Source organism: Cynocephalus volans, chromosome 7, assembly GCF_027409185.1.
Source record: "Cynocephalus volans isolate mCynVol1 chromosome 7, mCynVol1.pri, whole genome shotgun sequence".
Taxonomy (NCBI): Eukaryota; Metazoa; Chordata; class Mammalia; order Dermoptera; family Cynocephalidae; genus Cynocephalus; species Cynocephalus volans.
The window spans coordinates 59,302,278-59,323,500 of NC_084466.1; the positions used below are offsets into that span (position 1 = coordinate 59,302,278).

General features: G+C 37.7%; 1 protein-coding gene across 6 annotated transcripts in view; it reads right to left on the reverse strand.

The window, feature by feature from the left end:
• Positions 1–21,223, reverse strand: part of MTRF1 (mitochondrial translation release factor 1) — a 63,341-nt gene that overhangs the window by 11,931 nt on the left and 30,187 nt on the right. For 5 of the 6 annotated variants that reach the window (XM_063102600.1, XM_063102603.1, XM_063102604.1 and 2 more), the window contains exons 4-8: positions 21,079–21,160; positions 20,772–20,879; positions 14,608–14,780; positions 9,611–9,728; positions 695–831 (exon numbers count right to left, since the gene is read on the reverse strand). In XM_063102600.1, the coding sequence (XP_062958670.1) occupies positions 695–831; positions 9,611–9,728; positions 14,608–14,780; positions 20,772–20,879; positions 21,079–21,160 (618 nt within the window). The remainder of the gene's footprint in view (positions 1–694; positions 832–9,610; positions 9,729–14,607; positions 14,781–20,771; positions 20,880–21,078; positions 21,161–21,223) is intronic. The other variant, XM_063102605.1, reaches the window with a different exon arrangement.

The window sequence follows — 21,223 nt, forward strand, 5'->3', positions numbered from 1 at the left end:
CTTTCAAATTTAATTTACCATAACACACCTATCTGAAGTAACACAAAAGCATAGCTATTTCTGTGTTCCATTTTTCCTTCCAGCTTCTTTCAAAGACAAACTTTACTTATTTTAGAATTTAAATTAAACAATTTTGTTTACTTAAAACAATAACATTTATTCATTTTGCTTAGAATTTATCTATTTATGAATTTCAATAATCAAATATAAATAAATCAAAAATTACCAAAGGGTATATAGTGAAAAATAAATCTCCCTTCTATTCCTTGTCCCAAGACTCCATCAGTAGCAACCACTATTCCCAGTTTTTAGTGGTTCCTTTTATTTTTGATCCCACATAGAGTTATAATAAAAGCATAGGTTTTTAAATAAAAAACTGAAAATCTTTTAACTTCCAAAGAATTATTTTGCCTTTTAAACTAATTTCCTTTTAAGACAGTTATGATATAAACAATGGGGGGAAATAATTGGGAAATCATTTTTAGTTTACACATCTCTCATCCACACATTTGCAAACTGGCATGCCCAAGTTTAGCCATAATTCATCAGTCCATATGCATTTAAGTTACTGCTTATTAACAAACGAACACGTTTCCCGGTGCTCAAGACATTTTTATTTGAACAAGAACACTACACTTTCTATATAAAATAACTTTTGTACAGTTATTAAACTACTACACTAAATAAATCTTACCTGCAGTTTTCTAGTGCTCTGTTGTTGACACTTGTCTTTCTCAATGATCTGCTGGTAGAGTCTGGCTCTCAACACACGCAGTGCTATTTCTTTATTTTTTATCTGTGATCGTTCTTGTTGGCATTCTACTACAAGCCCTGAAAAGTAACAGGGATTAGAAGTAAATTGTAGCCTCCACAGGCCAGATTAAGATAGAACTGAGGAAGATTTTAAAAGAGAAAGGTTAATAGGAAAAGATCAAAAAAGATAAAAACATTTTAGATTTAGTACACTTCAGAAACTGTACCTGGGTTATGATGATAATAGCTGTAGATTATGGTTTAGATTCTGATGTCTAAATGAGGTATTTCAGAGGGGAAGACTGAAAGCAGCAACATCTGCAGATGGTTATACATACTTTCATTCCCCGACCTCTGCCTCTCCCCTCCTAGCTCATCCAGATTATCTCTGCAGCTCAACAAAGAGTAAATTACTGCCACCCCCAAGGCAGTGCTGCTTCATTCTCTGGAACTCAAGAATCCAGCCATTCCCCTTTAAGTCACAAATACCTACACAGCTGATGTTTTAAGAATAACTTTAAGGGCCAAAAGGCTGGCGGCTCACTTGGGAGAGTGTGGTGCTGATATGCCAAGGCCACGGGTTAAGATCCCTATATAGCGATTGCCGGTTCGCTCACTTCGGAGAGCATGGTGCTGACAACACCAAGTCAAGGGTTAAGATCCCCTTACCGGTCATCTTTAAAAAAAAAACTTTATATAAAGAAACCAATGGAAAGAAGCTATTCAAAGTCTTTAAAAGAAACAGTTTATAGTGAAACTGTTTCTGAGTTGCCTGGGTTCTAAATTGAGCTAATCAATACATGTTTCTGGCCAACTTCTGGATTTGTGTGGGTTTGGCCCACCATGTAGCCTAGTTCCTCAACCAAATCTAGCCCTGAAATGGTGACCCTTGAGACTACAGGCTGTGCTGTTCTTAATTTTGCAGCTACCACTCTGAAGGTGTGTGTCCAATTCTGCTCCTAGAGAAGAAAGGTGTTTTTCTTTCTGTTTTTAACACACACACATACACACACACACACACACACACACACACACACACTCACACACACACACACACACACACACACACACACACACACACACACACACACACACACACACACACACACACACACACACACACACACACACACACTCTATTAGCTTAGCCAGCTGCACTGATATGGTGGTAAATATTTTGCTGGAGATTTAAAAAATTTCTGTAACATTCTTTCTACTCTCCAAACTATATTTTCTCCCTGTCTAAATAAGCTACAATTTATACTTCCTAATACTTTTAGTAGGACACCAAGGTTTTACTTATAAGTTTAAACTCATTTCTTAACTGCTTTATTGCAGTGATGTGGTTGCATTGGGGCCATTGACTTGCCTCCATCTTCCAGGCATCTGCCTGGAACTCTTTTTAATGTGGTATCTTCTTTTCACCAACCAAAAGAATATGGAAACTCCCATTTCAAGATGGCCAGATTTTCATGAGTACTTACCAGCTCAGTAATTCCTAAGGGAATCACTTGACTATATATTTTAATATACTTTCTACAGAGGAATCTATTTAATCATAAGTACTCCCTCAAGAATAAAGGATTTGGAGGAGGGAGGAAGGTATACTGAATAATAGAAGAGCTACTGAAATAAGGAAGTAGGGGGTTGTTAAAGAACTGTAAAAAGAACTGTAAAAGGAATTTTTATCAGTGTTGTTTCAACTCTCTACAGGAAGATTCTAAATTCTAGGTAACAACAGGCTTGTACAAAGTGGGTATTTATTATATATGTGCTGAATAACTAAATATATTATTTAAAAGATTTGCTGTTATGAATGAGAACAAAAATACTGTATTTTTAAAAAAATTTATTTTATTTATTGAATCAAAATCGATTATACATATTTTTGGGGTTGAACATTGAGATATGTTGTTTAAATCAATATTACTAGCATATATATTGTTACAAATCGTAATTATTTTTTATGCCCCTTGTCCAACTTCTCCCCTTCCCCCACTTCCTCCCCCTCCCCCCTCTAATTGCCCTAGATTTCTTCTCTCCTTCTGAAAGAATAATGGTTACTCTGTTAACTTGCCTAGAAGATCTGTCCAGTGCTGAGAGATGTGATCAGGTCCCCCAATATTATCATAGAGCAGATGCTTCTGTCACTCTGAAATGGGTTTTGTGGAAAGAGATATACTCTTTTTTTCTTTGTCTCTGCTGGTGACTCTTGTATGAATGCACTCCAGTGGTTGGCGGACCATCTGCATGGTGGCTGTGGTGACTAGCCGCTTTTGCAGCAGCCATGGTTATTGTGGTGGCTGTGGTGGGCCACCCACGTGGAGGTGCTGTTTTTGGCATGCTCCTTGGCACTAGCATTATGCCTGGTTGTGGGGTGTGTTTGGTCCCCTTCTCCTTGCCTCTGGTCCCTGGGCAGGCCCCAAGGCACTGGCACCATGTGCCTGGTTGTGGGAGAGGGGTCCAGTCCCTTTCTCCATGTCCCAGGTCCCCGGGCAGGCCCTGAGGTACTGGCACAGTGTGCCTGGTTGTGGGAGGAGGGTTTGGTCCCCTTCTCCATGCCTTGGGTACTCAGGTGGGCCCCGAGGTGCTGGAGTTTTGTACCTGGTGTGGGAGGAGGGTCCAGTCCCCTTCTGCATGCCTCTGGGCTGGGCGGGCCCTGAGGTGCTGGCGTGGTGTGCCTGGTTGTGGGAGGGGGGTCCAGTCCCCTTCTCCATGCTTCAGGTCCCCAAGCTGGCCCCGAGGCACTGGTGCAGGTTGCCTGGAGGTGGGAGTGGGGTCTGGTCCCCAGATCTAAGCCTCCAGTTTCCAGGCAGGCCCCCAGGTGCTGGTGGTGTGCCTGGGCCAGAATTAATTTTTTGTCCTTTGCTTCTAACATGGGGGAACTTCCTGTGGGAACCAGTACTTGAGCTGTGTGGTTGTTTAAATTGCTACTTTGCTGCTGTTTCCCTAGGAAAGGCTTATTGTGCAGTTCAGGGTTTAATGGTTGACCTTATAGGTACTTCCGGCTCTCCAGAGACCTGGTGGATCTGTGTTCTATAGAATCTCTGATCTGGGCCTGAGTTTTTTCATCAGACTGCACCCCATGCAATTCTGCATTCCTGACCATTCTGCTCTGAGTGGTCCTGTGCAGATCAGCTGTCCCTGCTGTGTCTCAGTATTCTCCCTCTGGGCCTGTCTCTCTCACCGCCCATGCTGCAAACACTTCCCATGGGAGGGGCCCTGCACCGGTCCCTTGTGATGACTCACTGGCCTCTGAGTGGCTCCCTTTTTTCAGTTGTTCTGGCTCCTCACTCCTGTGTGGGTCCATGTGAACCCCATTAGTGGTCTTGTTGTCCTGGGGGCCGCCGCTAAGGCCCTCTTCTCTCCTGCTGCCTCCAAGTAATTCCATCTGAAGCGCACAGCTGTGGTGTCTGCCGGCTCCTGCTCCATGCGCTCAGCAGCTCAAGCCTTAAAGCAGCCGTGGCCCGAAATGCTCAGAGCAGCTTTTTCTTTCTCTCATCATGGTTTCTCCTGCCTTCATGAACTCCGTAGGTCTTTCCTCCTCTTCCCCTGAGCTCTAGCGGCCCCGGCTTGGCTGATGTTACATTTTTATAATTGTAAATTTGGTTGATTTGTGGGAGAGAGTGACGCTGCGGACTGTCTATTCCGCCATCTTGTTTGGATCCAAAAATACTGTATTTTGATTCGAAAAAGTCCACTTAAAACTTTTTTAACATCTGGAATTGTAAGGCATCTTTCAAACATTGTCATGTCACAGCTTTATCAGCAGTTCTCAAAAATTTCTTCATAGTAGTAAAAAATAGATGTCTTTCAATTGATGGGTTCTTATATCAGATGAAATAAGTTATACATAATCAAAAGATAAATAAAAATCCCTTAACCTTAAAAGTGCAAGCTGATGTAAAAGATTAAACCTGACTTGGAAGATTTAGGTGTTATCAATAATCTATTATGAAGAAAGGAAGTGTAAAACTTACAGAGGCCCATTTTCCTTCACCAACTGGTAACGAACTAAATAAAAAGCCTGCTTTAATAAAGCACAAAATATTCATTTGTTCTCATCTTTCTTTTGATAAATTTCTCCAAAAAAAGTAATTTTTCCCCATATACACATTTAACCATATGTACTACTGTGGTTACTCTATGTACTACTGTGTACATAGAGTAACCATACGTACTACTCTTTCAGTGGTAGAAAATGGAGTTCTCTAGAAGCAGTAGGTTAGAAAAAATTAATCCTTCAGAGTCTGTGGCATGGAGAAAACAGAGGAATGACCTACAGTTCTCATTCTGAATTCTAGCAGAGACATAGTTCCCATTCTAAGGATCTCGGTATGGAAGAAAGGATGGACAAAATGGAAGAAAGGCAATTGTCTTTGAAGTACATGATAAAACCATGGCAAGTGTCAAAATATGAAGTAGACTCAAGAAATCACTTGCTCATAACTTCATGGATTCATAAAAGTTAGTAGATCTTAACATGCCTTCCCTAAAGAGAAGGTTTAAGGGCAAAAGGCCTCTTTTAAACCAAAGAACCAGATCTAAGTGGCTAAATAGTAATTTGGCTCAAGTAAGTTTAACAATACAATGATAAGTCACTTTTTGTAAAGTCAGCAATTTATTGCTGCACAGGATGGTTTTATAATCCTTTGATATGTTTTAAAGTACTTTAATACATTTTGTCAGAACTTTGATCATATTTTACCCTATTTTTTTCCCCTCATTTTAATTTTAAATTTATCTTAAGCTAATTATTACTATTCTGGACTTCTTATAATATAGAACAATACTCAACAATACAGGGTGAAACACACTAAGTATTTGACAATTTGTAAGTCACTTAAGGAAATTACGATAACCTACAAAAAGCACATCCTCGTTTTTGGTGAAAAATGATATATTTATGTATGCATAGAAAAGAATTTGAAAGTACTTCAAAAAGTCTGTGGAGAGATTCGTATTATCTTTTAATTCTATTTTTCCACAAACTTTTTGAAGTATCCTTGTACAGCAAAGATATATATCAACAATGGTTACCAGGTATCATTATAAATGTTTTATGTTCTTTCTCAGGTATATATTTTAAGTTTTTTTTTTACAGTTTCTTATGGAATACAAATCAATAAATATTGAAAACTTAAGAGAAACTATAAAATTATCCTATTTTGGGATATTTAGGTTGTTTTAACTTTTGCTATTATAAACAGTACAAGCAATCATAATTGGTCAAAAATGAATTTAAAATTTAAAAGTGACATCTGATTACATGATGGCCTTTCTTTTTAAAAATCACACTAAAACAAGAAAAAGAAACAAACACAAACTCCCTCTGAAATAAAACAACATATAAAGACAGAAAGTGAATAGAAGAATGGTAAATGACTTAGAAGAGGGAAGGATGGTGAAACCAAACTCCCTGTAGAGGGAGATGCTGATCAGAAACCAGTCAATATGCCCTGCTGAGGGCCAGAAAGGCTCAGGAATTGAAGCACCAGGTATTTCAGAAGTGATGGGTGAGGATCTTAGGGCTTAAAACAGAAAGTCTATATAACAAGTAGATCCTCAAGTCCCCTCCCTCAATCTGCAGGAGATGGGAAGCACAGTCTTTGGGGAGTTAAATCAAGAAAGTTCCAGATTTGGGACTAGGTACAAAGGAGAGCAAGTGTGGGCATGGGACTGAAAACAAGAGGGTTAAGTAAAACGCTGCTTATTGAACAGTGAGACCTTAACCTTACTCTCAGGTATTTCCTGCAGGATCCTTCTTAGGAGAAAACAAACTATCCAAGAGAAAAGATTTATAAACCCTGACATTTGGAAATCCCTAATAAAAAAGCTGATTAATTGTCTAACTGCCCTACAGTGAAACTTACTAGTGGATATGTGAATAAATGTACTCAGAGCTTTAATTTTTAAAATTTTTTGTTTTTGTTTTTGGCAGCTGACCAGTACAGGGATTCGAACCATTGGCCTTGGTGTTATCAGCACTATGCTCTCCCAAGTGAGCTAACCAGCCAGCCCCAATTTTGTTTTGTTTTGTTCTTATTTTTGGTGGCTGGCTAGTACAGGGATCGAACCCTGGACTTTGGTGTTATCAATGCCACACTCTAACCAACTGAGCTATCCAGCCAGCTCAACAGCTTTTAGAAACTCACTGTTAACTGTGTACAGCCAGTGAAGGATTCCTGAACATTTCCAACATAAAAATAAGACTGAAACAAACAAAACATGAACTGTGAGGAAAGAGATATTGCAGAAAGTAGAAAAAAACTTCAGGGATACTAAGATTAACATCCTTAAGCAATAAAAGAAGAAATAAACCAACAAAATAAGAAAAGAATGCTATAAAAAAGGGATACTTCTGAGAACAAGAGTTTTTGAAAGTTTTTTAAGAATAGATTTTAAAAATCAGTAAAGGGTTGGAAAAAGAACCAAAAGACAAAGTGATAGACAACGTGAAAAAAAAGGGAGAAAATTAAATAACAAATCCAAGAGGTCTAATATCTGACTATCAGAAATTCCAGGAAGAACAAAGAAAACATTGACTAAGAAATTATTGAAGAAAATATTTCAGAACTGAAAGGCATAAGCCTCCAAATTGAAAGCAACAAATATAATAAATGAAAAAAGCCTTCAATGTTCCAAGTGGAAATGATTTCTAACTAATGAATGACCACTGAATAATCAATGAAATGAGAGGTTAGAGTAAAGCTATTTTCAGATACATAAAGTCCCAAAATATTTACATCTCATGCATCTTGTCAGAAAGCCACTTAAAGATGCACTTCACTAAAATAAGGGAGTAAATTAAGAGATGATATGGAATCCAAGAAACAGGAGGATCCAACACAGAATAGAGATAAAGGGAATTCCTCTATCACTGGTGACTAGGATAACATCTATGCAGTTCTCTAGAGAGCAACTAGACCAGACTGCAGCAAGCTGATGGAATGTTCTGTCTCCAAAAAGCATTGGCCTTGTAGAAGATGGATTAGTTTCATTTTACAGAGCTTTTGGAAGATGTAGGAAGACTCAGAGTCAAAGAAAAGTAAGCAAATGAAAAAACAATGAGGTAATTATTAACTCTAGGAAATAAAATCATAGTATACTACTTGGTTCAGCAGCCAACACTATTTACTTGTTCATTATATGAAAACAGTGAAGATTAATTTTGGCAAAATACAAATACTTAGAAAAGGAAAAGAGGGTATATAAGAGCCAAAATTCTCATCTACCACATCAAGAAGCAAATAAATAATCTCTATAATTAGTTGGTTAGAAGAGCACTATTTGCCTACTATTTAGAAATAACTGAGGGAATTACCAGAAAAAATAGCTAAAAGAATTTAAAGTGGTTGCCTTTAGGAAATGGGAATTTAGGGTCAAGGAAGAGAGAGAGGGAGAGAAGGAAGTGTTGCAGTGAGTTACTGTGAACTCGCAGGGAGAGGCAGGAAACACCAAGGCTTAAAACAGGAAACAGAGTTTATTGATATGCCAGCATTAGCTCAGCAGACTAAAGTCACAAAAGCTAAGCCCCGAATGCAACAGGGCTGTTATTTTTATATTACAGCATTTCTGGGTTTTTGTAACTGGGCAAGGGGGGTGATCTTATGCTCTTATGTGGTTATGACTTTGTCTCAGGGTGGAAAATTACAGCAAGAGAGAAACAGAAACAGGGTGGTAAAATTCTGTTATAGCAGTCTGTGACAACTGCAGTGTGGGAAAATGCCGGGCTGCAGCTGCAGCTGGGTCTGTATGACATCCGGGTGGGAGTCCTGGCTATAGCATAGCGTGGCATAGCATGGGTGCCTAATGGCCACAGCTGGGCAGGACACAGCTGGGTAAGTACGAGTGCCTCAGAAGAGGTCCAGGGAGCTGTTGTTTTTTGTTATACATTAACATTAGACTTAAAAACTATATAAATGTAATGTAAAAATTAACCAAAAAAAAAAAAAAAAGAAACGGGACGGCCAGTTAGCTCAGTTGGTTAGAGCACATGTTATAACACCAAAGTCAAGGGTTCGAATCTCCGTATTGGCCAACTGCCAAGAAAAAAAAAAAAAGAAATGGGGCTAGCTGGTTAGTTCACCTGGTTAATGTCCAAGTGGTAACCAGTCCTACTGGTAACACCAAGGTCAAGGGTTCAGATATCCATATTGGCCAGCTGCCAAAAAAAAAAGAAAAAAAGAAATGAAAAAAAAAATCTTCTAAATCAGAAAATGATAGAAATATTTAAAATCAAATTAAAGGGCCGAGCCTGTGGCGCACTCGGGAGAGTGCTGCGCTGGGAGCACGGCGACGCTCCCGCCGCGGGTTCGGATCCTATACAGGAATGGCCAGTGCACTCACTGGCTGAGTGCCAGTCACGAAAAAGTCAAAAAAATAAATAAATAAATAAAATAAAATAAAATCACATTAAGGACTGTAAAACTATCTCACAGTATACAAAAATTACCAATATTCAAAACAACAGCATCGATGCAGCAGGGCCTAATGAAATAGCAGTCGATCTACAAGGTGACAGAGATCCATAGCAGTGGCATTTCTAATACTGCTTCTGTGCTTTTTTGTATTTAGGCTAGAGCACCTCTGGCTGCTCACCCCTGTCCAGAATACCTGGGCAGCTTCTCTAAATAGGTCTGCTCACCAACTGCATCTTTTGAGAGAGGTATCTTTACCAAACAGAAGAGGAATATGAACACAAATAGGGACCTCAGGTCCACAACCACAGTCACACCTTTAAAAGGTTTGTGTAAGGAACCAGACACTGACATAGAACTATTTCCTTCCAAGTGCTGAATAGTTTTATAAGATGTGAAAAAAGGTTAAAAATACAAAGGCCAAGGGACTTGCTTACCTGTGGGGATATGGACAAGTCTGACAGCACTATCCGTTGTATTAACATGCTGCCCGCCTGCTCCTTTGGCTCGAAATGTATCTATTCGCAAATCCTTGGGGTCCACTTTCACATCTACCTAGAACAAAAGTACAGCATAAGTAAATTCTACAATCAATCAACACTTTACTACTAAATTTATTCCAGGATTTTAAAAATAAACTGTGCTATTTTGTGTTAAGATAAGTTACAGCCGTTAAACTAAAAGAACTTACACCAAAGAAAGAACCATTAACTCCCTATTCCAAAGGGATGCTATTTTTTAACACTGACAGGATATTATGAGATCAGTTATATAATCTTTCAAAAGTTTCATCCTCCATCATTCCACAATTACATACATATAACACACAAAATACATACAAAAATATATGTATATATTGCTGATTCTCATTATTACCAAATCCCTATTTGCAAATTCAGCTACGCACTAAAATTTATTTGTATCCCCAAAATATTGATTTTGGCACTTTCACAGTCATTTGCAGACATACAGTCATTGCAGTCATTTACAGAGCAGCAAAAATTTGAATTGCTCTACATTCACACATTCCCAGCTGAAGTCAGACAAGGAGACACTCTGCTTTCTGGTTTTAGCTCTCACAGAGATGACTAGAGGACAGAGACCGATAGGGCAGGGCAATGCAAGAAGCTCCAGCTCTAGGGCCAGTTGGACAGGGTGTTTTTTTTTGTTTTGTTTTGTTTTTAAAAAGATGACCAGTAAGGGGATCTTAACCCTTGACTTGGTGTTGTCAGCACCACGCTCACCCAGTGAGCTAACCGGCCATCCCTATATGGGATCCGAACCCGTGGCCCTGGTGCTATCAGCACCGCACTCTCCCGAGTGAGCCACGGGCCGGCCCATGGACAGGGTTTGAATCCCAGCTCTGGCACCCGTTAGTGGGGCTGCCTTGGGCAAGTCACTTGACACATCTGGGCCTTGTTTTCTCTTTTGTAAAATAAATAAAATAAAATCTATCAGGATAGGTTGTTTTTAGGATTTGAGATTATAATGTGTGTGTGTACGTGCGTGCGTGTATACTGATTTAGTGAATACTGAACCACTGCTACTTTGTGGTTCAGTATTTGTTAAATCAGTGTTTGTTGCAAATTTATAGAACATAATTACTGTGAATAATGAAAAGCAATTGTGTGTGTGTGTATGTGCATGCATTTATTAGTGGGTTGAGTGTTGGCCCCAAAAAGATATGTTCATGTTCTAACTCCTGGAACCTTGTATGGAAAAAGGGTCTTTGCAGATGTAATTGAGTTAAGAGGAGATCATCCTGGATAATCTGGATACGCCCTATATCCAGTGTTAAGTGTCCTTATAAGAGCCAACCAGAGGAGAGAGAAGACCATCATGTGAATTCAGAGGCAGAGACTAGAGTTGAACAGCTTCAAGCCAAGGAATATCTGGAGCCATCAGAAGCTGGAAGATGCAAAGGGATATGAGCCATCAGATAGAGCACGGCCCTACAGACAACTTGATTTTGGACTTCTGGCCTCTAGAACTGTGAGAGAATAAACTTTCTGTTTCTTTTTTTTTTCTTTTTGGTGGTTGGCCAGTACAGGGATCTGAACCCTTGACTCTGGTGTCTAACCAACTGAACTAACTGGCCAGCTCAATTTCTGTTGTTTCTTAAGCCACCAAGTTTGTGGTAATTTCTTATAGCAGTCTTAGAAAACTAATTGTATGTATATAATATATATGTGAATATATATAGATTTACACAAATAGTTACACATATGTTGTTTTGGAGGGGAAATCAAACATTTTGTTCTACATTTATCATTTATTTGTATGAAAGACACATAGCAAATGTGACTTTCTCTTTGAAAAGTACACTAATAATAGGGTCAAGCTTAGTTGGTTGTTCTTTTGTATGTTTCCTCTAAAATGAGTATTACACAGTGAAGAAAGAGATTATACAGCTTTTTAAAAAATATGCCCGTGTTGGCTTACCTTAAAATTTTAATAAGCACTAAAGAGATTAAGAGTAATTTCCCATTTTTTTTGGTTACAGTATTAAGTAGTTATACAGCAAATGTGTGGATATCATATGTCATATTCTCCCAAATGTCACAGAAACTACCTAATGACTTTGGGGAAATTCTGAACACAGAAAGAGTGACTTACTAATGTACAAAGAATTCTAAATGTCAATTAACAGAACACGACCTTTTTCTTTTAGAAAAGTGAAGTTCCACTAAATGAATTTAATTTTCAAGAATATGAAGACAAAAAGGGGGTAGGTGGGAATGGGGTGGAAGGAATAAGGATGGAAGCAAGACAACTCTATGGCTCTGATTTTTAAATCATATAAACGTTTACATACACCAAAAATAAAATTAAATAAAAAAGGAAAGAAAAATCAAATCCTAAAATTAAATACAAACAAAACCAAATGAACCAATATAATTATCATAATGAAAACATAACTACACACACAAAAGTATTTCAGATGGTCTTTGAACACTGTGCTCTCACCATGCACTCTTGGTACGATATATTCTTTCACCATGCACTCTTGGTACGATATATTCTAAGGACAAAAGTCTTGAACATTACTCAGTAGTTTACTATTAGTAATGATAGTATTGCAATTTTGAAACTATTTTATATATTGTATAATAAAGCAAATAAGTAAACATACTAAAGTAATTAAAAGATTTTTTATTCTAAGTGGAAAGAGATATAAATACAAAATAGAAGAAGTTGAGGTCTGGCCGGTTAGCTCAACTGTTTAGAGTGTGGTGTTACAATGCCAAATTCAAGGGTTTGGATCTCCATACTGGCCAGCTGCCAAAAAGAAAGAAAAAAAGAAGTTGAGGGTGAAAATCCTCTGTAATGTTAAATTTGAATTGGTAATAATAATATGAAGCTGTGATTTAAAAAAATTTATTTCCTAGCTCTGTCCACTGAAATAGTCTAGAAGTGAGGAAACTCTAGTAATAATAAGCACATCTACCACACAGATATTGATTTCTGGGTAAATTCCCTGCTAAAAAGAACCAGACTCTAGATCTGAGGCAGGATAGTGCAAGACAGGCCTGGAACATCTAACTGTACCAGAAAGCAAGACTCAAAGACTGACGGGGTCATTTCACATGGGCAAAAGGGGTACCCTAAAAAAGGCTACTACTGCCAAATTTGGGACAATTTGAACATCAAAAAGAATAATAATTATAACTCACTGAATTAAAACATAAATCCAGGGCCGAGCCCGTGGCGCACTCAGGAGAGTGCGGCGCTGGGAGCGCGGCAACGCTCCCGCCGCGGGTTCGGATCCTATATAGGAATGACCGGTGCACTCACTGGCTGAGTGCCGGTCACAAAAAAAGACAAAAAAAAAAAAAAACTATAAATCCATGAGTCTGTAATGAGGAACTTGATATGTTACTATAGAATAAGATCAAATAAAAGAGAAAGCAAGCAAGGGCGAGGGAAGAGAAGGTAGCAGAGAGGAAAGTTCTTTATAGAATAAAGCCAGTTAATAAATGTAGAAAGAATGACAGAATCAGAAAATCACCATCTCGCAACCCCAAACTAAATAAATAACTGATTCAGGAGATGATCACCATTTGATATTAAAACCGTAGATAAAAGGTTGTTGGAACAGGATATATATACCTAGAGGTTACTTGGTACTTGCAAAGGGAAAAATATACTTTTACAATGGAGATATTTTTGTGGTCACCATCTTAAATAAATGCTCAAATTAAGCTTCACTATAAGTGGGACAATTGGACATTATGTGTCTTCTGATAAGATGCAACATGACCATCACTGCACCTATGAAGTATTCTTGCTTGAAACATGTAACCTGAATGGTTAGGCTCACTTAGAAGAGCGTGGTGCTGGTAACACCAAGGTCAAGGGTTTGGATGCCCTTACCAGCCAGCTGCCAAAAAAAAAAAAAAAGTGTAACCTGAATGGCATGAAACATTTAGATATAACTTTCAGTATAATACAGGGGATAAAGGAACAAGCTAAAGAGTACCATGAGAACATAATCAGATGAATCCGGAACGTGGGATATTCTGTAAGAATCTAGACTCTTCAAAAAGCCAATGTTTTTAAAAAAAATTTGGGAGACTGTTACAGAGCGAGAGACATAACAATTAATTGCAGTGTGTGAAAATTGACTGGATTCTGGTTTTTTAAAAAAAGCTATAGAAGTATTTAAGGGTTCACTGGGGAAATGGACTAGATATTAGATAATATTACACAATTATGGTTGATTTTCATAGATAATGGTATTGTGCTTATGCAGGAGAATGTACTTATTCTTAAGAGATGTATGTGGAAGATTTGGGAGGTAAAGTCTTATGGCATCTGCAATATCCTTTACAACTCTTTAAAAAAATGTATATACACATATACTTCAAAAGGTTTGTGGAAAAACAGAATTAAAAGACTACGAATCTTTCCATGAACTTTTTGAAGAGTGCTTGTATATAAAGCAAATGAGAGAAAATGTAAACTGTTGACTTCAGGTGAAGATTAAGAAATTTTCATTGTGGTATTCTTTCAACTTTCTGTACTTTAAAAAATGAAAAAAGGTTATGGAAAAGAAAAATACAGGGAAGACAGTTGTATTCAACTAAAAAGAAATATGGACACCATACAGATATTACATCAATGACCTTAAAATATTATCTGGAAAGTCATTGTTTTTCTTAAGATAACACTTAGGCAACAACATTAAACAAGCTATGTAGATTCTGTATTTTGAAAAGAAGTGACTTCCATTTTATAAAACACAACAAAACAAAGCATCTTGGTCATGGATAAGAGGGGCAAACTTTACCATGGGAAGAGGTAAAGATTTCCCATCAGAGGCTATAAAGTCCAATCTGTTACCATGAAAAGAACAGATTCTCCTAGAAGCTAAGGCTTCCAGCATAATACTTGTGTACATGGAGTAAGTTTTCAATGCCCGCTGTGAGGTTACCTCATCTGGTTGAGGAAGGACAATAACTGACATTGTTCCTGTGTGAATACGCTGCATCCTTGATGACAGGCCCACCTCAGGGATTCGCTGAACTCGGTGAATCCCACCTTCATACTTCAAATGCTTATAGACATTGTCACCAGAAATTCGGGCGGCTGCATGATGTAGTCCACCTAGGAAAAAGAAATCCTGAAATATTAATGAATTCTACATTGAACCCTTTCATAAGGATCCTAAATGTCCTTAATCTAAGGCCTGAATGTGAGTAAAGAGCATAAGATGAGAACATAAAGTACAAAACTATATTTTCCCTATTTAAATGTATTAATATATTTTTAAAAAGCCATACCAAAATATCATTTGTGGTATCTCTGGGGAATAGAAAAACATTTTTTATTTTAATTTCTATACTTTGTTTCTAAATTTTCTATAATAAACAAGTTTTGTTTTTATAATCAGGAAAAAAATACTATTAGAAAAAAATACTGAGACATTTTCTATATTGAATTATGCTGTGCACTCTTAGGCTAATATGGTACTAACATATAAAAGAATGCTCAACAACAGAATAATTTCATAACGTTGAACAATTCTATAGGTCCTCCCAGTTTTCAAGAATTTATTAAAAGTTAGCTCTTGCTTATTAGTGGAGTGGGAAGATTATCACAAAAAAATCATAATGCCTAGGCTACCTTCTTATCTAACATTTAGTTGCTCTGTGTTTTTGTGTGGTGATTCAGAGAAATTGAAAACTATGCTGCTTCAGTGCTGTGCCCTGAAACTAGAGAGAGAGAGAGAGAGAGAGAGAGAGAGAGAGAAAGAGAAAGAGAAAGAGAAAGAGAGAGAGAGAGAGAGAGAGAGAGAGAACTATACTACCACTGCTGCTGTTATCTTCCTACCATGCCACTTTATTTTGGGGGGGGGGGCAGCTGGCTGGTACAGGGATCAAACCCTGGACGTTGGTGTTATCAGCACCACATTCTACCAGCCAGCCCCTAATATGCTTCTAAGGAAGACAGAGTACTATGAAGTCAGATGTAACCTGCTTGGTTTCTAAAGTCAGCATGTTAGACAAAAATTGAATATAGTTTCATAATACTCTTGAAAATGCCTTAGGAAGGTATCTTATCAGAGATAAGTCCAACACAGCTGGTCTTCCTCCAGTGATGGAACATATTACTGCTAGTCTTCTTATATACCAGATAAAGAACCTGACATGCATTTAGGGGACAGATAATATGAAAAATCTAATTGTTCAACACTTACACTAACTGTAGTAAGATGGTCATATTATAAAAAATACCCAGGAACTGAAACAGAGTGAAGCCACTACAAATTTAAATTTCCATCTCATACTGATACTATACTTTTAAAAGTTATTCCCCCTCCATCCTCTTTACTTCATATTGAAGTGTAAACGTATGAGCTGAAAAAGAGAAGGCTACAACTTGACTGTATAAGTTTACAGAGGCAGTGTTAGGCTGCCTGGGTTCAAATTCAAGCTCCTCCTCTTCCTAGCTGTGTGCCTACAGGCAAGTTACTTAATTCGTCCATGCGCGTTGGTTTCCTTATTTGTATATAATAATGATATATAACTAAGGCTACAGCACCACATACCCAAAAGAGGAGCCATTCATATAAAGTTTATGTGAGTAGTGTCTCAAGGGGTATGTAGGCACACAGCTCTGAATTCAACCTACTCTTCAAGGGTTTTGTGAGGAATAACTGAGATAAACACATGTAGAACATTTTGTACAATGCTGACAATTAGCTGTTAACAAGTATTAGTAGTAACTGGTACTACACCAATGGCTCTCCTGGACCAGTGTGATATCTTGTGGAAGGCACAGGCTATCAAGATCCCTGCACACTAAACTGTGACAAAAGGCTGGAGATTTGATACACCCCTGAGGCAGGACAGTGAATGTATATTGCTGGCATTGCCAGATGAAAGAAAACTGCTTCTGTTGGTCCTTATCAACAGGTATGGAGAAAAAGGCATTTGCCAGATCAACAGGTGCATACCAGGTACCAGGGATATGTTAATTTGCTCACATCTGGTACAGCACCTTCAACTGGAGCAAACACCTGGTTAAACTTTGATAATCTGCTGTCATTCTCTAAGATCCATCTGTATTCTGCACTGGCCAAATAAAAGACCTGAATGGGGATGTGAATCACCATCTCTGCATCTTTCAAGCCCTTGATGGTGGCACTAATCTCTGCAATCCCTCTAGGAATACTGTATTGTTTTTGTTTTACTAATTTCCTAGGTAGTGGCAGTTCTAGCGACTGCCACTTGGCCTTTCTCACCGTAATAGCCCTTGATCCAGAGGTCAGGGAACCAGTGTAGGGATTCTGCCAGCTGCTGAGTATGTCTATACCAATTACACATTCCAGAACTGAGATCCACACAATGGGTCCTAGGACCCACTGGGCCCACTGTGAGATAGACCTCAGCTAAAATTCATCCATCACCTGACCTCTATAAGCCCCTACTCTGACTGGTGGACCACAGTGACATTTTGGATCTCCTGGAATTAGCATCAGTTCAGAGCCAGTATCCAGTAGTTCCCAAAAGATTTGATTATTTTCTTATTATTTCCTTTTTTCCCTTTCCTTCTAATGCAGTTACCCTGTTAAAACACCATAGGTCCCTTTGGGGAGGCTGGAGAAAGAATAATAGTATAAAGTTGTGGCAGCGTATCAGGGTCCTTCCTTAAGGGGACCCATCCTCCCCTTCATTCAAGTTCTGGGTCTGTAAACTGGCTTATAAGTCTGGGAACTGATTGATAGGCCATGACTCTCTGCTTTTATGATTGAGGTCAGACTTTTGTTCATTTGATCTAGATCTTTTCTCTTTTTTCTAGAACAGATCAAGTAAGAATCAAGTAGGCTTCCTATCCATTTCACTTCTACTAGGAACACCATAATCAATGCCGTAAGTGTGCAAGACTCAGGCTATTCTGACTGCTACTTTGACTGTGCTGTCCACCTTGATTTGGCTGTTGACTGCTTGGTCCCTGCCACCCTGGGATCCAATTACTCCCACTGCATTTAGGTTTCCCAATTCAACGACCAAAGTTACCACTGTAAGGTCTGGCCTATATTGGAAAATGATCACAAGAGCTTTTCAAAGATGCTAGAGCTCCCACTGCAAATTTATTTCTCCTAGTTGTGGGGAAAGGCCTGTCTTCTGGACACATAAAGTTAACCATCACATTACCTTAAATGACATCTCTCCAAATTCAACCGACGAGTAGAGTATAACAGAACATAATTATAAACATTAATCTGTTGAGGGTGGAGGAGACAGCACAATATTTCACAGAAAATATTTAATTTCATTAGATACTAGGTTTACAGAATAACAGTGTCAGACCTACACTACATATCAAGAGCCATCACCCTCCACTGCTTCCACAAAGGCTATCTTATAATCATTAGTTTGGACTATTTATGTAATGGGTAAGTATTGTCTCCCTACAGTCACAAAACTACAAGACTTTAAAAGTCACTTAACATATGAATTATTTGGATGAAAGTGTTTCTTTACAACCTTAGCTTTTAGTGCAGTGTGAATCTCTGTGTGTATCTGTGAGTTTCTCCCTATTTCAATTAAACATTAAAAAATATACATAAATATAATTTAATATGCATATTTTATAAGGTAGGTGCTTTTTTCCTTTTCTACAAATTAGTCTTTCCCTATCCACATCTTTTCTTCTAACTAGCTATAAAAAAAAAATCAATTAAAAAAAATTGTTTTATAATTTCAGTAAATAAAGGCTTATTCTTTGTCTTTAATTCTAACGGTATTTGAGTGAAATATTTTAAATGATTCTTTTTTTAAAAAAGAACTTTTTACATTTCAAAATATCTTTATTTTATTTTGCCAGTGAGCCAGTATGAATAAAAGAAAGGTTTCCTATTGCTTAGGCTGCTGTACATACCTGGAACAGAATCTTTCTTCACATTATTAAGTTCATCTCCCTTTTATTTTTGAAAATTCCATTCAAAATATACATCTCAGAGGTCACTCTGTGCCCTTTCTCACTATTCTCTCCTTTATAATGCTGCTGTTTCTGATTATATTCTCCCTGAAACTCTCCTCTTTTGTTTCCATAATATTATACTGTCCTCATCCTTTTCCTGCTTATCTGATGCCTATTTTTCTTTTGCTGACTAGTCTATTTTCTAAATGTGGCCATTCTCCAAGGCTTGGTGTCCTGAATGTTCCCTCTTAATAGACTGTCCCTCACTTATTCTCTCAGTATCACAGATTATCTCTGTGCTAATAGCTATCAAATATCTCTCTTGAATTCTGTTCTCTCACAAAAGCCCTGATTACAAAACTTCAGCATTTACTGGATATTTCTAAATGGATGCTCACTATAACCTCAAACTTAATAATTCAAAAATCACTCATCATTATTCTTCCCAAATGGGCTCTGCGTTCCAACTTCTATTCCATTCAAAGGCGTGAATCACAATCTTCCCAGCTAGAAAGATTAGAATCCCTGTGGCTCATTTCCTTTGTGCCAGAATAGGCTAATGGGAATGTACTGCAGCTCTGGAGCACACAGACTTAAATTAAATCCCAGGATTGCCATTATTTATTGTGTGATCTTGGATTACTTACTCTCTGAGCCTCAATCCTCACCTGTAAAATGAAATTAATAATATTTATCTCACAAAGCTGGGAGGATCACAGGGTTGTGAGGTTGTGCACATAGGACATACCTGGCAAGGAAAAGCCCCTCTTGTATCTAGTCAGTTACCAATCTGCCCATTTATCTTTTGAAGATCTCTTACGTGTATTCCTACTCCGAATTCTAAGTCTTAGTCATGCCTGAAATTATTCTAACAACCTCTTTGCAGCCTGCCTTAAATCTAGCCTTTTCAATCCATTTTTCATACTGTTGTCGTAATATTTTATCATATACATAATATTTTATCAAATCTATTAATAAAATCTTCAACAGCTCCCTATTCTCTATCAATCAAGGCTTGTTCAGCTTTCAAGGCTGTTCAAACTTAACCCTCAAACCTATTTCAGCTATTACTTACCATCACAAATATGCTGTAGATAAATTGGCATCTTCATTGTCTCATCCACACACCAAGATCTTTCCTACCACCATGCTATTGCTCAGGCTGTTCCTTCCCTCTGCTCTCACTGATACTGCCCTTTCTAAGCACTGGTTGTATTTAAAACCTGCACCAAGTACAACTTACTTCTGCTGCATACCGGTTTTCATTTCCCTCTGTTGTTTAACTTATATAAATCCTCTTTCCCCACTTCGATAGTTTGTGGTTTATTACTGATGACCTCTTTGTCTGCTATAGTGTACATTGTGTAATCAAGCAGACAAAAACATTCAGATGAATTAAAAGAATGGAAAAAATGGGAGAATTACTATCAGATGTTCTGAATTAACACACTTGGTATATATTTTAGGGCCGGCCCATGGCTCACTCGGGAGAGCGTGGTGCTGATTACACCAAGGCCACGGGTTCGGATCCTATATAGGGATGGCCGGTTTGCTCACTGGCTGAGCGTGGTGCTGACAACACCAAGTCAAGGGTTAAGATCCCCTTACCGGTATCTTTTAAAAAACAAAAAAACAAAAAAAAACATACCTGGTATACATTTTAAAGTTTAAGAACTTGTACTGCTTGTTACTGCTCATGTTGTATAAGTTTTTTATCAGCTCAATTAGATTGGAAGTTTCTTGAAAATACAGACAAATGATTAACCTTTTCTGAACTCCCATAAAAATCCAATACATCATTAGCCACTTAGTCTAACTGATAATATTTTCTGATTGTATCACATAAATGACAGAAGTTCTTGGCAAAAACCTTAATATATCTTTGCTTTGGATAACAGAGATGATTTTCAAGACAAGGTAAATATCTGTTCTCCACAGGGGGATTTTCTCTAGTTCATATTCTTTCCTAGGGGGATGTTTCTCTTTGCCACTCTCTTCTCCCAGCTAAAAACTACTATAGTAAGCCACTGTGATTTATGGGTCTATGTCACAGTGTTTAGTAGATACAGATCTCATATTTTAAAAAATGGGACAACATGATTCTAATCAAAATCAGAGGTAAAGTAATTTTCAGAATCTTCTATGGACAAAATCCTCAAATATGCCTACCATAATCAGCTGGTGTATAATTTAGAAGTTCAAATTTCCAGCGTTTATAGTGTGAATAATTCTGGTACATGTCAAAAATTTCCTGGGTAAATTGTTGGCAGATATCACCTAAAAGAAAATACAAAAATATTCAGTCAGTACATATTTCAAAGAGAGCCATCCTTAGGTAAGGGCCCCTTAGGAAATGAGGAGTAACTATTTCCAAAGTTACAAACATTTAACGGATTTTTACAGTTACAATGACGTTAAATCAAGGTAAAAATTCACGTATTTTTTAGTTCATTTACAACAAAATTATTTTACTGACCTCCAGTAGTTCTTCCAGATGTCACCTCTAAAATAACATCATTTTTGTCGTATTTCTCCTTTGGCACTAGACTCTGGAAAAGCTGGAAAAGAAAAAAAAAAGCATTGATGTATATATTTTCCCTGGTATACTATAATTACTTGAA